At 44.1% G+C, this 15099-nt stretch overlaps 1 protein-coding gene across 1 annotated transcript; it reads right to left on the reverse strand.

Moving 5' to 3' along the window:
* Positions 1-13256: 13256 nt before the first annotated feature.
* LOC132380719 (probable G-protein coupled receptor 139) lies at positions 13257-14309 on the reverse strand. The gene has a single exon (XM_059949709.1). The coding sequence runs from the start codon at positions 14307-14309 to the stop codon at positions 13257-13259; it is 1053 nt and encodes a 350-aa protein (XP_059805692.1).
* Positions 14310-15099: the final 790 nt, after the last annotated feature.

Raw genomic sequence — 15099 nt, forward strand, 5'->3', positions numbered from 1 at the left:
CTCAATAGCTTCCGACACTGCCACATCGCCCTCCGAGAAATCCAGTCTCACCGATAGGTACCCATCGTACGGGTAGTCGCCCTCGCTCACACCCCAAATCTGCAGGGCGTCAAATGGGGTTACGGACAAAAGCTTTAGATATTGATTGTAGAAAGACCGGTACAATAAAGTCACTTGCGATCCCGTATCAAGAACGGCTTTTGCGTAAATTCCCTCTATCCGTAGACCCACACTGGCACGGGGTCCTACCAGCCCATCCGGAATAGAGGCGTGGACACCCGGTGGTCTTCCGGCTGATCTCTGGGAACGTGTTCCTCCAGAGGCTCCAGTCCGTTCCCTCACTGAGCCTCTCCTAATTTTCCAGACACCTCTCCCTTCTTAGTCTCAGAGGGGCTTGTCCTCCGCGGGACTCCTTGTCTCTCACAATCCCACCTAAAGTGTCCCTCCTCTCCACAGCTATAGCACACCCTCGGCCTTCCACAGTCTCGCCTGAAATGCCCCTCTTTCCCACGGTTAAAGCACACGCTGCCTGCCACCCCTCCTCTCCCAGGACGGCTCCTGCTCCCAATCCATTGCACTGATCGCCCCTGAGAGTAGATACCTCCCCTGTCCCTCCCCTCCAAAGGGGGTTCCCTACTCCCCGGGGGATTGTCATTTCTCCACCCAGCCACCACTTCCTGTATCGTTGAGTATCGCTCCCGTAGGCCCGCGCTCCTTTTTGCCCCAACGCTCTCTCTTCCTCTCGCACCTCTCTAATCAGTTGCCTGAACGATGGAGGGGGACCTTTTCTATAAGCCTGCCGGATAGTCCACGCCACCTTGTCCTCCAGAGAGCCACTGAATAGCTGACTCATCCCCACGCTAGCCATGTTAGTCGCCTTCACTACCCCCCGGCGCCGCAGCCCCGAGAGCATCCCCTCCATCCTAAATATGTACTCGGAGAGCTTTTCCCCTCTCCATTGTTCCAGGCGTTGGAACCCAGGCTAAGAGCAGCCAGGGTTCCCCTGACAACCCAAACGCTCCCTCCAAAACTTCTAGGCATTCCTCCACTGAGGCCCCAGGCTTCTCAGCTTTCAACTCCCGGACGGTTTTGGCTGCTAAACCCCTCAAACCCCACCAATCGCTGCCTCTTCTCCTCCTCCGAGCCTGGCCACTCCTCTAACATCAAAGACGTATGCTCGATCCAGGTCTCATAGTCCACCTCCCTGTCCGGAGTAGGCTTGGCTCCGGAGAACACCCCGAGCTTCAGCCGTGGCCTCTTGGCCACCCCCACCAGAGAAGTAAGTGCGGCTGCCAGCTCTCCTGGGGAGCGGGGCTTAGTCACGGATCCCTCCTCCCTCCTCACTTTACTAGTGCCGGCCACATCTCGGGGGTCCAGCTCTAGCTCTAACTCCTCCTCCGATGTCTCCTCAGCCTCATCCTTGTAGAAGTGGAGCCCACACGTCCCCTCCTCCCCCGGTACACTGACCGTCGCCGGCAGTTCCACCGTCCCGAATTCAGCACCTGTACGAACCAACACCCAGCTAGACTCTACCTCTTTACCACACCGTCTAGCTACCAATTCTACCTGCCCAATACCCTTCACCGAACTTAAACCCCGCACTATCGCGTCACCCGAAACTCGAACATCCACTTCGCATGCGTACTGTACTGGTACATCTTCAAACTGGCACCAACAAAAAATCTTATCTCTGTCCATCTCCGCTCTGCTGCCTGCGCGATTCCACAGCCCCTGACAATCCAATCCGGGACGAGCACCCCACAAATGTAACCCTTACCCAACAGGATGGTATATGTTTAGGGGAAAAAGGAGATCCAGCCACTCACCAACCCTCCTCCCGTACACGCAGGTGCTGTGAGAATCGAGTTTTATGCATCGCGCCCGCCAACAGTATCAAACCCACAACAAATACCGTTATGGCATACACTTTGAAGAGTTTACTAAAATTAAAAGAGTAGTAGGCAATACAATATATATATACAAGGAAAAAAACAAAAGGCGCCAACTTATCAAAGTTCAGTCTGTTTAGTGCACTCGTTGGAGCTCAATCAACGAACCATTCGACCCCTCGTCGCTTGCCTCCGACCTCCACGTCTTCGCACCTGGGACCACCCCGGGGGTCTTCCGAGCAGTGCAGCGCACGTCCACCTTCCTCGACGTCTTCCTCCCGCACTCCCCTCCCACCAAAAAACCCGCGAAAACCCCTCCCCCAAGTTCCCAGCATCACAAGACACAATAACATTCCCCATTGATTAACAAATGAATACAATTACCATATCAGCCATTCGAAAGTGAAACAACGGCGAGAGAAACACTTATCCGACAAAGAAGCATTCCTACTTGTAACAAACCAAAGAGGCCATTTGGAGTAACATACACAGGGCATGGTACATATACATCTAACCTAAGAGCACAACACCTTGGTATTTTTGGCTAACATGAATAATAAAAATAGGCGGTTATTAAGTTGGAGTCTGTTGTTACAGGAATTCGATATTAAAATACAACATGTAAAGGGGAGTGTTAATGGAATTGCTGATTGTTTATAGATGTTAATTTGAAAGCGTATCTGTATTATTCTAGTAAAGACCACTTCTGTATTTTGTTAAACTCTGTAATTCAGTAATGTGCTTTATTACTTACACTTATCCCTGGTGAAAATTCCCGGAATGATGGGGGTGTTATGAGTGATGAACAGACCTGATGGAAGTGGGGTACAGAGTTAACTACCCCCCACCAAGAGAACCACGAACTATTGTTGTTGCTGTGCTGCTCATGAGATAGAGAGAGATGAAACACAGGCTGGAACATCTGCTATAGATAAGAGGGAGAGCGAGACTGTTGATTTATTGAATTTTGAATCTTCCTGGATCATTTACCTTTCACTACAAGGACTTTACTTTGTTCGTTTACATTCCACAATAGTCAGCAGGAATGGCCTGATTTGATGGACACAGTCATTTAGAGTTGATGGATGGCAAATACCCCGTTAGTAGGGATAAACGACAGGTCTGGGGAGACATCCTTCAGACACACCAGTGTACAGTGACTGAGTGATGGGAGCCCACAGGAAGGTGAGGGCTTCGGGGACCGATTCAGGAGATCGGTCAATAAAGCTCACAGAGTGACGGCAGGGTCGGTGGGGACTGCGGTGTGTGTTAACTCATGCCAGAGCGCGACGGGTCCACCACAGAAGAACGTTCTAACTGAAGAAAAGACGGGTCATCTTGAATGACCACAACGACACGATGGATTAAGAACGCATCAGAAGGTTTGCTTGCTGCAGCTGCCTAATCCCTCCTTCTCTCCCTCTCTCTCTCTCTCTCTCTCTCTCTCTCTCTCTCTCTCTCTCTCTCTCTCTCTCTCTCTCTCTCTCTCTCTCTCTCTCTCTCTCTATCTCTATCTCTCTCTCTCCAAAGATTACAACACAACAACCGTAACTACCTTAGCACGCATGAACTGATCTGAACTTTATACTCTCCTATAACAACCCATAATCGATACAGCTTGTTTATTATATCTTATTTTATTCCTACACTTTTAGATTTATTACTGCTAACTTGTGTGATATATATATTTGCATTATTGGTTCTGTTTTGCATATTGTACTATTAAACACCTTTGAAAATAGTACTACCAGACTAGAACGGATATTTCTTTCTTTGCTGTTCTGAGTTACCGGATACGTAACAATTGTCTTGTGTCTGGCATTGTAGTATAAAACCTGTCTGATCGCTACGTAGCAGTATGGGTTGAAACGCTTCTATTCGTTTGGCCAGGATGAGGGTCAATAATCTATAAACTACATTAAGAACGGATATTGGTTTAAATGACCCGCATTCCATTTTATCCATGCCTTCTTTCGGTGTTGCTGAGATTACCTCTTCCTTCCAATTGGGTGGCATTTGTGCCTTTTTTAGAGCCAAGTTCAGTGTGAGGAGTAAAACAGGAATTAGCTCATTTTTAAATTCTTTGTAACACTCTGACGTACACCCATCTGATCCTGGTGACTTGGTTAATTTAAGCCTACTAATTGCAGCTTTTAATTCAACTTCCGTTATGTCAGCAGTAATTGTTCTATTTTGTTCTTAGCTTAAAGTGGGTAACTCCAGAGAATTCAGGAAGGTGTCGATTTCAGTTATGCTTCCCCCTGGAACTTTGGATTATAGAGTTTTGTAAAACACTTCAAAAGCTTCTTGAATTTCACTTAGCTTATACTTTTTTTTATTTTTTATCTTTTTGGTGTAAGATGGCGGCGTGACGCAGCAGCGCGCAGCGGCCACTTCGGAATGAATATCTGTAATCTGTCAAGTAGGTTGCCGTGTACACTCCTGATTTGATGGAGACGGACGGGTGAAGCACGCAGGAACAGCTGGAGAAACTTCTGACACGTCTGTTTCGCTGCCTCTGCTACTGTGCGATCGAGAAATGTCCGGGAGGAAGTCCCCGATCCTCAGCTTTGCCTTTTGCTTGGTGGCCGGGGCCGGGGTCGTAGCGGTCGCCAGAGATTTTTCTCGTTGCTCGGTGTCGAAGGGCTGATCGGAGGCTCGATGTTTTCGGATTCACTCAGAATTGACTGTCGGGTGCTTCCACGGGCTGTATCGGCAAGGTTGCGGCGCTGTTGGATCATGGAAGGACGAGATTTTCTTCCTTCTACTGTCTGCGTGAGATGATGGGCTGTCGGGACTTCGAGATTTTTTATCGTCTGATCGTCTGCTCTTGATCAAATTACGGTATTGCTTTGCACTGTTGGAAATATGTGCTGTAATTATGTGTTTTTTGTCAGTTAGTCTTTTATCAATTATGTTACTGTCGGCACTGTTGCAACTGAATGTTAACTATAAATATGTGGTTTCGTGCAGGTTTTTGGTTTGTTGGGTGGTAGTGCTGCTCTCTTGACTTTGTTTGTCTGGGTAGTCTTGTATTGTCTGACGTGTTTGGAGTTCCTTTCAGTGGAACGTGCTAAGATGGTAGCGCGATTTTGATATACAGCAGCCTCTTCGGACTCCGGATTGCGGATTACCAAACGTTATTTGATTTTTTTTCTTTTGTGGTCTGTTTGTCGTGAGCTTTTTTTGTGATATCATTCCGGAGAACGTTGTCTTATTTATTAACTGCATTGTATTTGTGGATTCTAAATGACAATAAACTGAATCAGAATCTGAATCAGAATCTGAATCAATTTCGTTCTTGGGTCCCTAATTCTATGAATTTCATTTTCTGCTATCCTTTTATTTTCAGTTTCCACGCCATTATTTTAATAGATTTCGATCCACTTTTATAATGTCTCTGTTACAGAAACATTAAAATTTTCCTTATTTCTTGCATAGTCAAAGTAGTTATTTCATTCTACTATATTAAGTACTAAATTTCATTCCTAATGTATCCTGTGCCAAATCCAATGTGTTATTTCTCTTGTTCCTTCAGCCTATTTTGTAATTCCTCTAATGTAATATTCCCTATTTCTTTTATATGAAGATATTTTCCCTCTTAAGACAGCATTCAGAGTATCCCATAAAATGGGAGCTGAACCCTCTTCATTATCATTAATTTCTAAGTAGAGACAAATTTCTTTTTTAATTAGGGTTTAATGTGTTCCTTGAAGTACGGATCTTTGAGTAGACTTGAATTTAGTTTCCAAATATTATTCTTTAGTTGTAGGTCAAAATCAACAGATAAATATATAGGTGCATGGTCACTCACATCTACTGTCGCAATTCCACAGGTATATAAAGAATGGGAAGCAGAATAATGAGTGTCGGAGAAAAGGTCCCTGTATTAATCAATTAAACCAACATCCTCAAAAAGTGTATTAACTTAATTATGTAAAGAATTCGTTTCCTAGGTGTTTCTATCGGTAGAGATTAAGTTTGGTTGTAATTGTAAATTTAAGTCTCTCCCATATATCAGGAGACCTTCTGTTTCTGTAACCATAATATCATTACTTTTCTGAAAGAAACCAATATCACTTCCAGAGGTTCGTAGATATTCAATACAGTAACTGAATTTCAATCTATATTATACCAGAGTATATTTGCCCTCTTTATCTCCCATTTCGAATACTTTTTTTCAAAATTTAGATTTAATTCAGATAAGAATAGCAATTCTCTCCTATGTCCTGAATTAGATGAGGAGAAAAACAAAATAGCGAAGCCCATTCTCTTTAGTAATTTTATGCTCATTATCATTTAAATGAGTTTCCTGTAAGTATTGGCTCGTTCTTTTTTTTTCATTTGGAATAAAATTATATTACGATTGAATGTATGTAATCGCCCATAGACATTAAAAAAAATGAATTAAAAAAATAAGTATTTCTCGAGATAGGTACGTCACTGTCTCTACATTTGCCTCCGTTTAGCTTTTCAACATTTTTAAAGTTAGCCCAACCTTATGGCTGAAGGTCTAGAGGACTGTCTTTAAGAAACTCCCGGTCTCTTCCTGATGTACTTCTCTTGGCCTCCTCCCATCTGTTATCTTCGTGATTCTCGCACTATTTCACAAGCGGAGCGGGATAATTCCTCTGCCAGGCTTTCCTTCGGGTTGGTCACGCTGACTAGCAACCCTCTGGCCTTCATGTCTGTAGTCGCCTCTTCCACTCTCTGGTACAACCGTGTCCCATCGTCATAAAACACTCGATGTTTAGTTGGTAACGGAATTTGAAATTCTTGTATTCTTTCATTCAAGGCTTTTCTGCAGGACCGTGGGGGGGGGGGGTAAATCTTTGTGGAAATATATAACTTTATCGGTTACAAACAGTCACTTGTTACCCAGGCCCTTTGTAGAATCTCCGCCTTGGTGTTGTACGGAAGGAATTTAATTACAATTGAACGTGGCTTATCCCGGGTAGGTTTCGGTACTAGCGAGCGATGGGCTCTTTCGATTTCTAGCTCAATAGTTGAGGGAAGCTCCAATGTGTCCCGCAGCAACTTTGTGACAAACTCCATCATCGAGGAGACTTCCGCTCCTCTGCGAATGTTGTAGATTCTGATATCCTTCCGCCGTGATCTTCCCTCCAGGTGGTTGAATGTTTTTATCGTCTCACTCAGTATTCGTTTAACGTTTTGAACACGAACTTCCACTTTCTCAATTCGAGTCTCTGCCAATGCTATTTTTGATTGACGTTGGCGAACTCCGACTTAATATCATGCAGCTGCTGCTTTATTTCTTTCTAGAACTCCCTTACCTCTTTCAGGATTTCGATCACATTCGCCGCTTGGCCTGAACGAGGCCCAGCGTCCGCCTCGCGAGCACGCGGTCGGGTGGGAGAGCCGCTCGGTGCACTCCTCTCGGCAAGAGGCTCAGCAGTGTCGCTGTTCTTATTTTCATTCTTTTTTCCCCATTCTTGCACCTCTTTTCAGTTTAAATATTTGTTTCAAAAAATATCATATTTGATGAGAACGGTCCTTATTTCGATTTTTTCCGGAGGAGCTAGTGACTTAAGCTGCCATTCTCGGCGATGACGTCAACCGAAATCTGGATGGCATTCCAAGGAGACGGAATTGTAAGCATTTGGGTAGACATGGAATGATTGTGGATAGTCAACGTGGCTGTCTGTGCAAAAGATCCTGTCTATCCAACCTTATAACATTTTCAAGGAAGTTACCAGCAAGGATAATGAGGAAAAGGCACTGGATTCCATCTACATGGACTTTACCATGGCATTAGTCAAAATCTGCATTAATGGATGGTCAAGAAGGGTAACTTGCTTGGCATTCAAGATCAGACAGAAAATTCGATTAAACATTGACTTCGCGGGAGAATCTAAAGCGTGGTAATGGATAATTGTCTCTTTGTCTGCAGACCTGTGACTATTGGTGTGCCCCAAGTATTGGTGCTGTGGTCGTTGTTGTTTGTAATCTTTATTCAAACATCTGCATCAACTGGATCAACAAATTTTCGGATGCCAAAGCTGGCAGTGGTTACTGCACCTGCTAAAAAAGGGAGGGGGACTTGATGATGAAAGAAAAAAGAAATAATACAGAAGTGTTGAGTTATTGCAATTTGGGAGGACCGTCCAGGACAGGTCTGACACCGTGAGCTCTGGGACACTCAAGAGTGCTGTGTAACAGAGCAGTCTGAGAAAACGGATCCACCAATCCTTGAAAGTGATGTCACAAATAGACAGAGTCGAAAAGAAGGCTTTTAACGCAATAGCCTTCATAAATCAGTGAACTCTGCAGAGGAGCTTGCGTGTAATGTTGAACTTGTATAATATTGGTGAAAACTAAGCTGGAGTATTGTGTGCAGTTTGGGTCATCTATCTGCAGGAAAGATTTCTATATGATTGAACGAGTACGGAGAAATTTTAAAAGAATATTACCGGTCCTTGGACAGGTGCATGGCTGGAGGCTGTTGTTCCCGATGCAGGTCGTTAGAAATAAGCGATTTAATGGTTCAGCACGAACGAAACGGATGAAGGCTTGTTTATATGCTCCTCTGTTATATGACTTTCTGCGGCTATGATTATTAACTGTTCCACTTCAAATTACGTATTCTTTCTTCATGGGACTGCCCATTTGTGCGTGTTATTTTCCTCTCTCACTTGTTTCGCTGCTTTTTTGCTTCCATCTGAGTGCTAATTATTGTGCAATAGATCAGAATCTACAGTGTCAGCTTGATTTCTAGTTTTTTACAGATGCCCTGTGGTTCTCTCTGAAATCCGGAAACTGTATAATATCTTTTAAGATTGTCGAACATCTGTTACGAGGAGCGGCAGGCTCGTACTGTGAGTGTGACTTTAAGAGCGCCGAAGTGCGAAGTGAGGGCGGGTCTATGACGTTAATACACTGACTGCTGAAGCTCACTCAGTCTTGAAGAGAGAGAGAGAGAGAGACTGGACAAGCTGTTTGTACTTCAGTTTGCCACGGCTCTGGTTTGCAACTCCTCTATGCCCAGAAGGTTGGTTTGATTATCGGCACCCAGAGCACAAGGAAAGTGTGACTGTCTCTTCCTATTATTCATTGGAGTGGCTTTTGGGAATATCCTGTTGGTCCACTTGTGTTAACCCTTGCCTGTGTATGCTGTGTGCTAACCACACAAAAACGATATTCCTGTGACAGGGCAAATTCGGTGATAAGTCGGACGTGACGGGACGGAATTAATGGACAAGATCATCGACGATTGCTTTTTCGTTTACCCAGCGTGGAACGTATGATTCCTTGTATCGTCCTCTCTCTACGTAATTCTATGTGGAATATACCTGGTGTTGGAAATGTTCCCTGAAAGTAAATCAGTTGTCTCTGCGCTCCAGTTACGGCTGGAAAAAATTAACGTTGCACCGAGAGAAACTTAGTTTGGAAGTTGAGGAAGAAGATATACAGAGTTAGGAGCAGAAAAACAATGGCAATTTTGAGATAGAGATATGGAGGTTAAGCCTGGATAGGCAGACCTGGCTCTAGGGAAGGGGTTGTACCGTTTGTTGCCAGTCAGGAAGTTAAAATGATCCCTCCATTTGATGAGGGTCAGGGTGATAAATACTTCCAGCATTTTGAGAAAGCGGGTCAGAGTCTACAGATGGCGCCTTCTCTTAACGTTTAATTAAGGATAAGGCTCAACACGCTTATTCTGCCTTATCAATTGAAGATGAAGCTAATTATGAGACCGTGAAACAGGCTGTGCTTAAAACCTATGAACTAGTTCAGGAAGCCGATAGGCAAAGGTATCAGAATTGGAAGAGATCTGTGAACCAGAAATATCTGGAATTTGATTATGAAAAGTTAGTATGTTTTGAGCGATGGTGCACATCTAAGAATGTGCGTGATAATTTTGACAAACTGAACGAGTTGATTTTAATTGAAGAATATGAAAGATGCGAACCTGTTGACATAAAGGCATATTTAGCTGAGAAGGATGCAGCGATGTGGCAGATGTCTGCTAAGTTAGCAGATGAGTTTGACTTAACCCACAAGTTTAGGTTTACTACGAGTAAGGCTTTCCAAAAGAATAGCATTGGTAGTCAGGGTAAACCAGAAATTAAACCTGGGACTGAAGGGAGGCAGCTAAAGGAGAAACATTCCATTCTTACTTTTCACAATTGCAAGTGTAAGCCTCAGGCCCGCACAGCTGGAATTCATCCAGGGGGAGCAGCCTTCGGCCCCGCCTCGATGGGTAATCGAGTTTGTGTGGATGCTGTGTGATGTAACCCACTACGCCCAATAACAGACAGTACATTATTACTATTAATACACTTTATAACTCTTACTTTGATTATGTGGTTACAACAGAAATAAAATAAGAGCTGTTGAAGTGTCTTTAAAAAAAGAAAAAAAATCGACATTATTATTAACCAGTTCCTGCACACAACGCAGGAGCTCTTACAGAACCGTGTCTCCCTTCCTCCAGTCGATCTCCACCGAACACCGTCGATCCTCGAATGGGACCACTCTCGGCAGTGGAGCAAAGCGCTCGACCCGAGTTTACCCTCGTCTTCTCTCCTCGCCGAAGTACCTGGGCCTCGGACTCACGCTTGGGGTCCGTTCCGTCGCCCAGTTTACAGTATCTCTCCATATATCTGACAGCATATATACACACACGAACACACACACTATATATATATAGAAATGGAGTCCAGAAAAAAAAAGTCACTTATACCAACAACGATCACAGGACCAATGTTCAATGATTAACGATTAACGATCGCAGGACCACAAGCGGCAATCGTCGCAAAACAGTATAACATCTCCCCCCACTAAACCACCCCTGCAGAGCCTCAGGTACCAATATTTTATCACCCTATCCACCGACAGCCCAGTCCCTAGCGTCCTTTAGGGAGATTAGATCCAGAGAAAGAATATTTTGTTTTTACGATTGTGTTCTTTAATTAATAGAAAGTATTTGTGCTGCACCGGACCAGGAGTAATAAGAACTTCGTTCTACTTTACATCTATGTACTAGAAATACCGTTAAGCAATCTTCAATCTTGCATAAATCTGTCTTTTTCAGTCGTATTGATGATCATACTGCAGAATCGTTTAACATCAAGAGAGTTATTTAGAGTTGACAGCAACAGGTCTTACCTTCGGCCCTGAGAAAATGTTAGAGGAGCTCAGCGTTTCAGGCAGAATTTAAGTTGTAGGAATAATCAGTTGATGTTTCGGGCTGAGAATCTTTATGAACATAGCGAAGGAACCGGGCAGAAGCCCGAATTCCCAATGAGTAGCGGGTTCTTGTGCTGGAGCATTCTGGTTTAATGTGAATTTAGCAGATATTAATTCAATCCAGAACCAGACTTCAGCTCATTTTGTAAATGACGAACATTAAACTGAAGTTAAAAGCTTTGACGACCCAGTTATGGAGAGATAATATTGATGGAATAGAGACTGTGTGAACTTTTACATCCGTTGCGCCGAGCGGATCAAGTGTATCACAGTGAGAATAATTTATTGGAGTAAAGAAACTTCATAGTAACGATGGTAATTGCGTTGAATCACCTACTGGTGTATCTGAACTCAACTGCCTAAAACATAAAGTACTTTGGTGCGACTGCACCGAGCGGGGCATAGAGGAAATGGTTGCTTGTTGTGATGAACATCATCACCTTCAGTGTGTCTCCGGTGACTCAGCAGGAATGGAAAGGAAAGGGGCAGAGGCAGTTTTAAGAGTGGGTACTGTGAGCCTGGACGAGCATTAGTTGGTACCAAGGCAGGACTGCCTGTAGTCGAGAAGAGGCAAGTACGAATTAAGCGTTGAATGGGCTTCAAGATTATTTACAGGAGTATTATAACCTGGACTTCCAGCATCTGGCTGTGAAATAGCAGAGGACCCTGCTAGCACCGGGACTAGCACAAGGAAAATAGCTGCTTACAGTTTACAGTTTACTGTTCACCTCTGCTGAGTAAGTTACCAATAATGAATTATGTTTATAACCTTTCTCGTAGCAATATTTTTTCATATGATGTGTGTCATGTATGTTTTGTGATCTGCTCTGTGGCCTCGAGGAAGCATGTTTCGTTTCATCATGTATATATATATCACCGAATGAGAATAATCGTCAACTTGAGAAGGGGGAAGTTGAAAGGACACGTTGAAGTTATATATATTATGCACTACGTGGTGGCTGACAGGAATGCGTTGCGAAACAGAGTCAGAGATGGCGAGGGAAATGGAATATAATAAAAATATATGGACGAACACAAACGCAATCGGAATTTAGGTTGACCGGTGTATTTGCCTTTCCTTTTGCCATGTTTGTATTGAAACAGAGCCAGAGCAATTTTCCAGTATGGCAATCCTAAACACCACAGAATGTGGAATAAAAGTAAGAACGATGGTATTTCAAAGGAGTCTTCCAGTGCAATTGCTTTCACACCGAGAGTGATGGATGTCAGGAACGTGTTACCGGGATAGGCAGTGCGATGAACAGAGAGGTAGACATGTGATGCCGGCACAAAGGGTTATTTAAAAATGGTGGGATAATAATTCAGAAATTGGGTATGTGTGCATGTTGAGGAAGTTTTCGAAGGACTCTGCACGATGTGAGCAAATTGGGGATTTGGGAAGCATCATGCCAAAAGGAGGCTAATATGGCATTAGTGGCCAGCTGCACATTGTGTGTGTGGTGACGTTAAAAGTAATCATAAAATATTTATTTTATGTGTTGGATATTTAGAAGCTTTAACGTGCAGTAGGAACTTCGGCTCGAGCTCGATGTCTTTCTGAAGGTAACAAAGCGCGTAGAGATATTAGTAAAGCAGTTGTACGCATCATTCCGTTAATTGGTCGTGCTTTAGTGTAGAGTTCAGGAAGTCATGCAACAGCTGCGTGAACGATTGAACGCCGATATATGCAACGTCCAGCTCATTCTCCCCATCTTCCCTTTCCTTTAATTCTCCATTCTCCCCCACTTACTTCCAGTCTCCCTCCACGACATATTTCCTCTGACAGCTGCCCCTTCCCTTTCTCACGTGATCCATTCACTTTTCTGATCTGGTTCCTTCTTCTGCTATTAGTCTTCCATTTATCATCTCCTAACATCGCTTCGCACCCCCTCTCCTATTTACCTCACATTGACTGCTACGGTCACCCTTGTGTACTTTCCCCTCCGCCCACCTTCTTACTCTGGTTTCTTTCCCCGTCCTTTCCAGTTCTGAGGAAGGGTTGCAGAAACCTCGACTGTTCGAAATCCCGCCTGCGATAATGCGTCACTCCAGGATTTAGTATTTCAGCAGAACCTTCACGTCTTTGGAAAGTGAATGCATTTGGAAGAAACCCACGCCGACACCGATTCATAGGGACGGCTGCTGGGACGGAAACCGCTTTCAATCGCGTTCAACCTGGTGGGTAGCGCCGGTTTCATACTCTTCATTTCGAATAGTTTCTCTCACAATGAGAGTGAATGGGAATTTCACCACCTCCAGCATCTGCTCCCAGAACTTCTTCTGGGTCAAGGCGTAAAGGGCTGTGTTTGTGCAGCAGCTCAGCAACTGCAGCATGTAACCCAGCTCCAAAATGAATATAGGTGGGGAAGTAATTTCGGTCATGACAGTCATCAGTGCTGTTCTGCTAATGTAAACCAATCGTATCCAGACAGTGCACACAACATAAAGCATCCACAACATGATGAAATTCGCCGACACGACCAACAGTAAAATGATCGCCTTCCTACGGTTCACCATTTCCGAGTCTTTGGAACTATCTCCACTGTTGCAACTCCGGAGTCTCCTCCGGGCTCTGCTCGCCACTAACACGTGTCTAATGGTCAAAGTATTGAGCAGCAGAATGACCACAAACGGTATGATAGGCGTCAGGAGGTAGCTGCCGTATTCGACTACGGTCCAGGTCACTGAGAATACGGCGGCAGACCTTATTAGGCAAAACCAAGGGGTATTGGACATCCGGTATGCTCCTGAGAACATATAATACCAGAAGATGTTCTTTAAACAACTCAGCGCGGCCACAGTACCCAGAACAGCAGCCGCTGTTCTCTCAGTGCAGTACTTGGCTTTCAGATTATGGCTGCTAATAGCCACAAATCGGTCAAAGGTGAACATGACGGTGAACCAGACGGAACAGTCGTTGGCTGCGTAAAGTAGGACAGCGTGGACATTACACACGCGGATGTTACTCAGGAAATGAAACGCTTCCCAGTAAACAATCGGAATCTGCCTTAGTACCAGGTCTAAGATAACAACCAGGAGATCCGCTGCTGCCATGGCCAACAGGTAACGAGTGATTCCTTTAGAAAGACCGCACTTTCTCCGGGACAGGACCACAATCGTCAGCACGTTCACTGTTGGGATTGAAGGAAACATAAGCATGTCAGTTGCAAAGAGCAAAGCCAAGAGAGTCACAGACAGGAAATATGGAATCATGTTTTAGAACCCAGACTTGAAGGCTGTAGTTTTCCAGCATTGGCGATGTCTGCTGGTGACGAGGATTATAGCTCAGTGAAGTCGACAAAGAAGTTCAAAATTACGTCATCACATCAACTAACGAACTGCTAAGAAGAATTTTTCTCGGCATTCGATTAAAATGGATTTGGAATAGGGCTCGGAGTTGATCATTGAATTGGAATTGCTTTGCTATTACCAAAGTGGAATAACAGAGGACAGTGAAACACGCAGCACCACACTGTGAATACAGATTAATTCAATACTCGGTGCTTCGAGGCGGAGCTGTAATTTCTGCTCCAGCTCTCAGCCTTCTACTGCCGGTCTGCTCAATTTTTACCATCTCCCTCAAAAGATATTTGGGTAGTCATCTATTTTAAACTACACTCCAAACTGGGGAATTCAATTATCTATAACAGAAGAGGTGCAGGCACAGTTGAAACTTTTAAACTCCAGCTCAGAACGTATTTATTTCACGTTGTTTTAAACAAAATCATTTTGTCTGCCCGTTTGTATTTTGAAAACACTTTGAAACTTCATCATCTATATGAACAGTTCTCTTTAAATATTATTATTATTTATCGAAAACACGGAGATAAAGGTGGTTGACGAGACCCAGTCAAAATATCGGAGGTTAATCACCCGAAGTTCAGTCAGTAAGAGCGTTCGACTGCGTTAAACGGAACATATAATTAACTCTCCATCAATCAGACAACTCTACCCGTCTCCGTGATCACTACATGTCAGTCTCTCAATCGTCGAGTTGCTGAAC

This window comes from Hypanus sabinus, chromosome 24 (assembly GCF_030144855.1).
Source record: "Hypanus sabinus isolate sHypSab1 chromosome 24, sHypSab1.hap1, whole genome shotgun sequence".
In the NCBI taxonomy this organism is placed as follows: domain Eukaryota; kingdom Metazoa; phylum Chordata; class Chondrichthyes; order Myliobatiformes; family Dasyatidae; genus Hypanus; species Hypanus sabinus.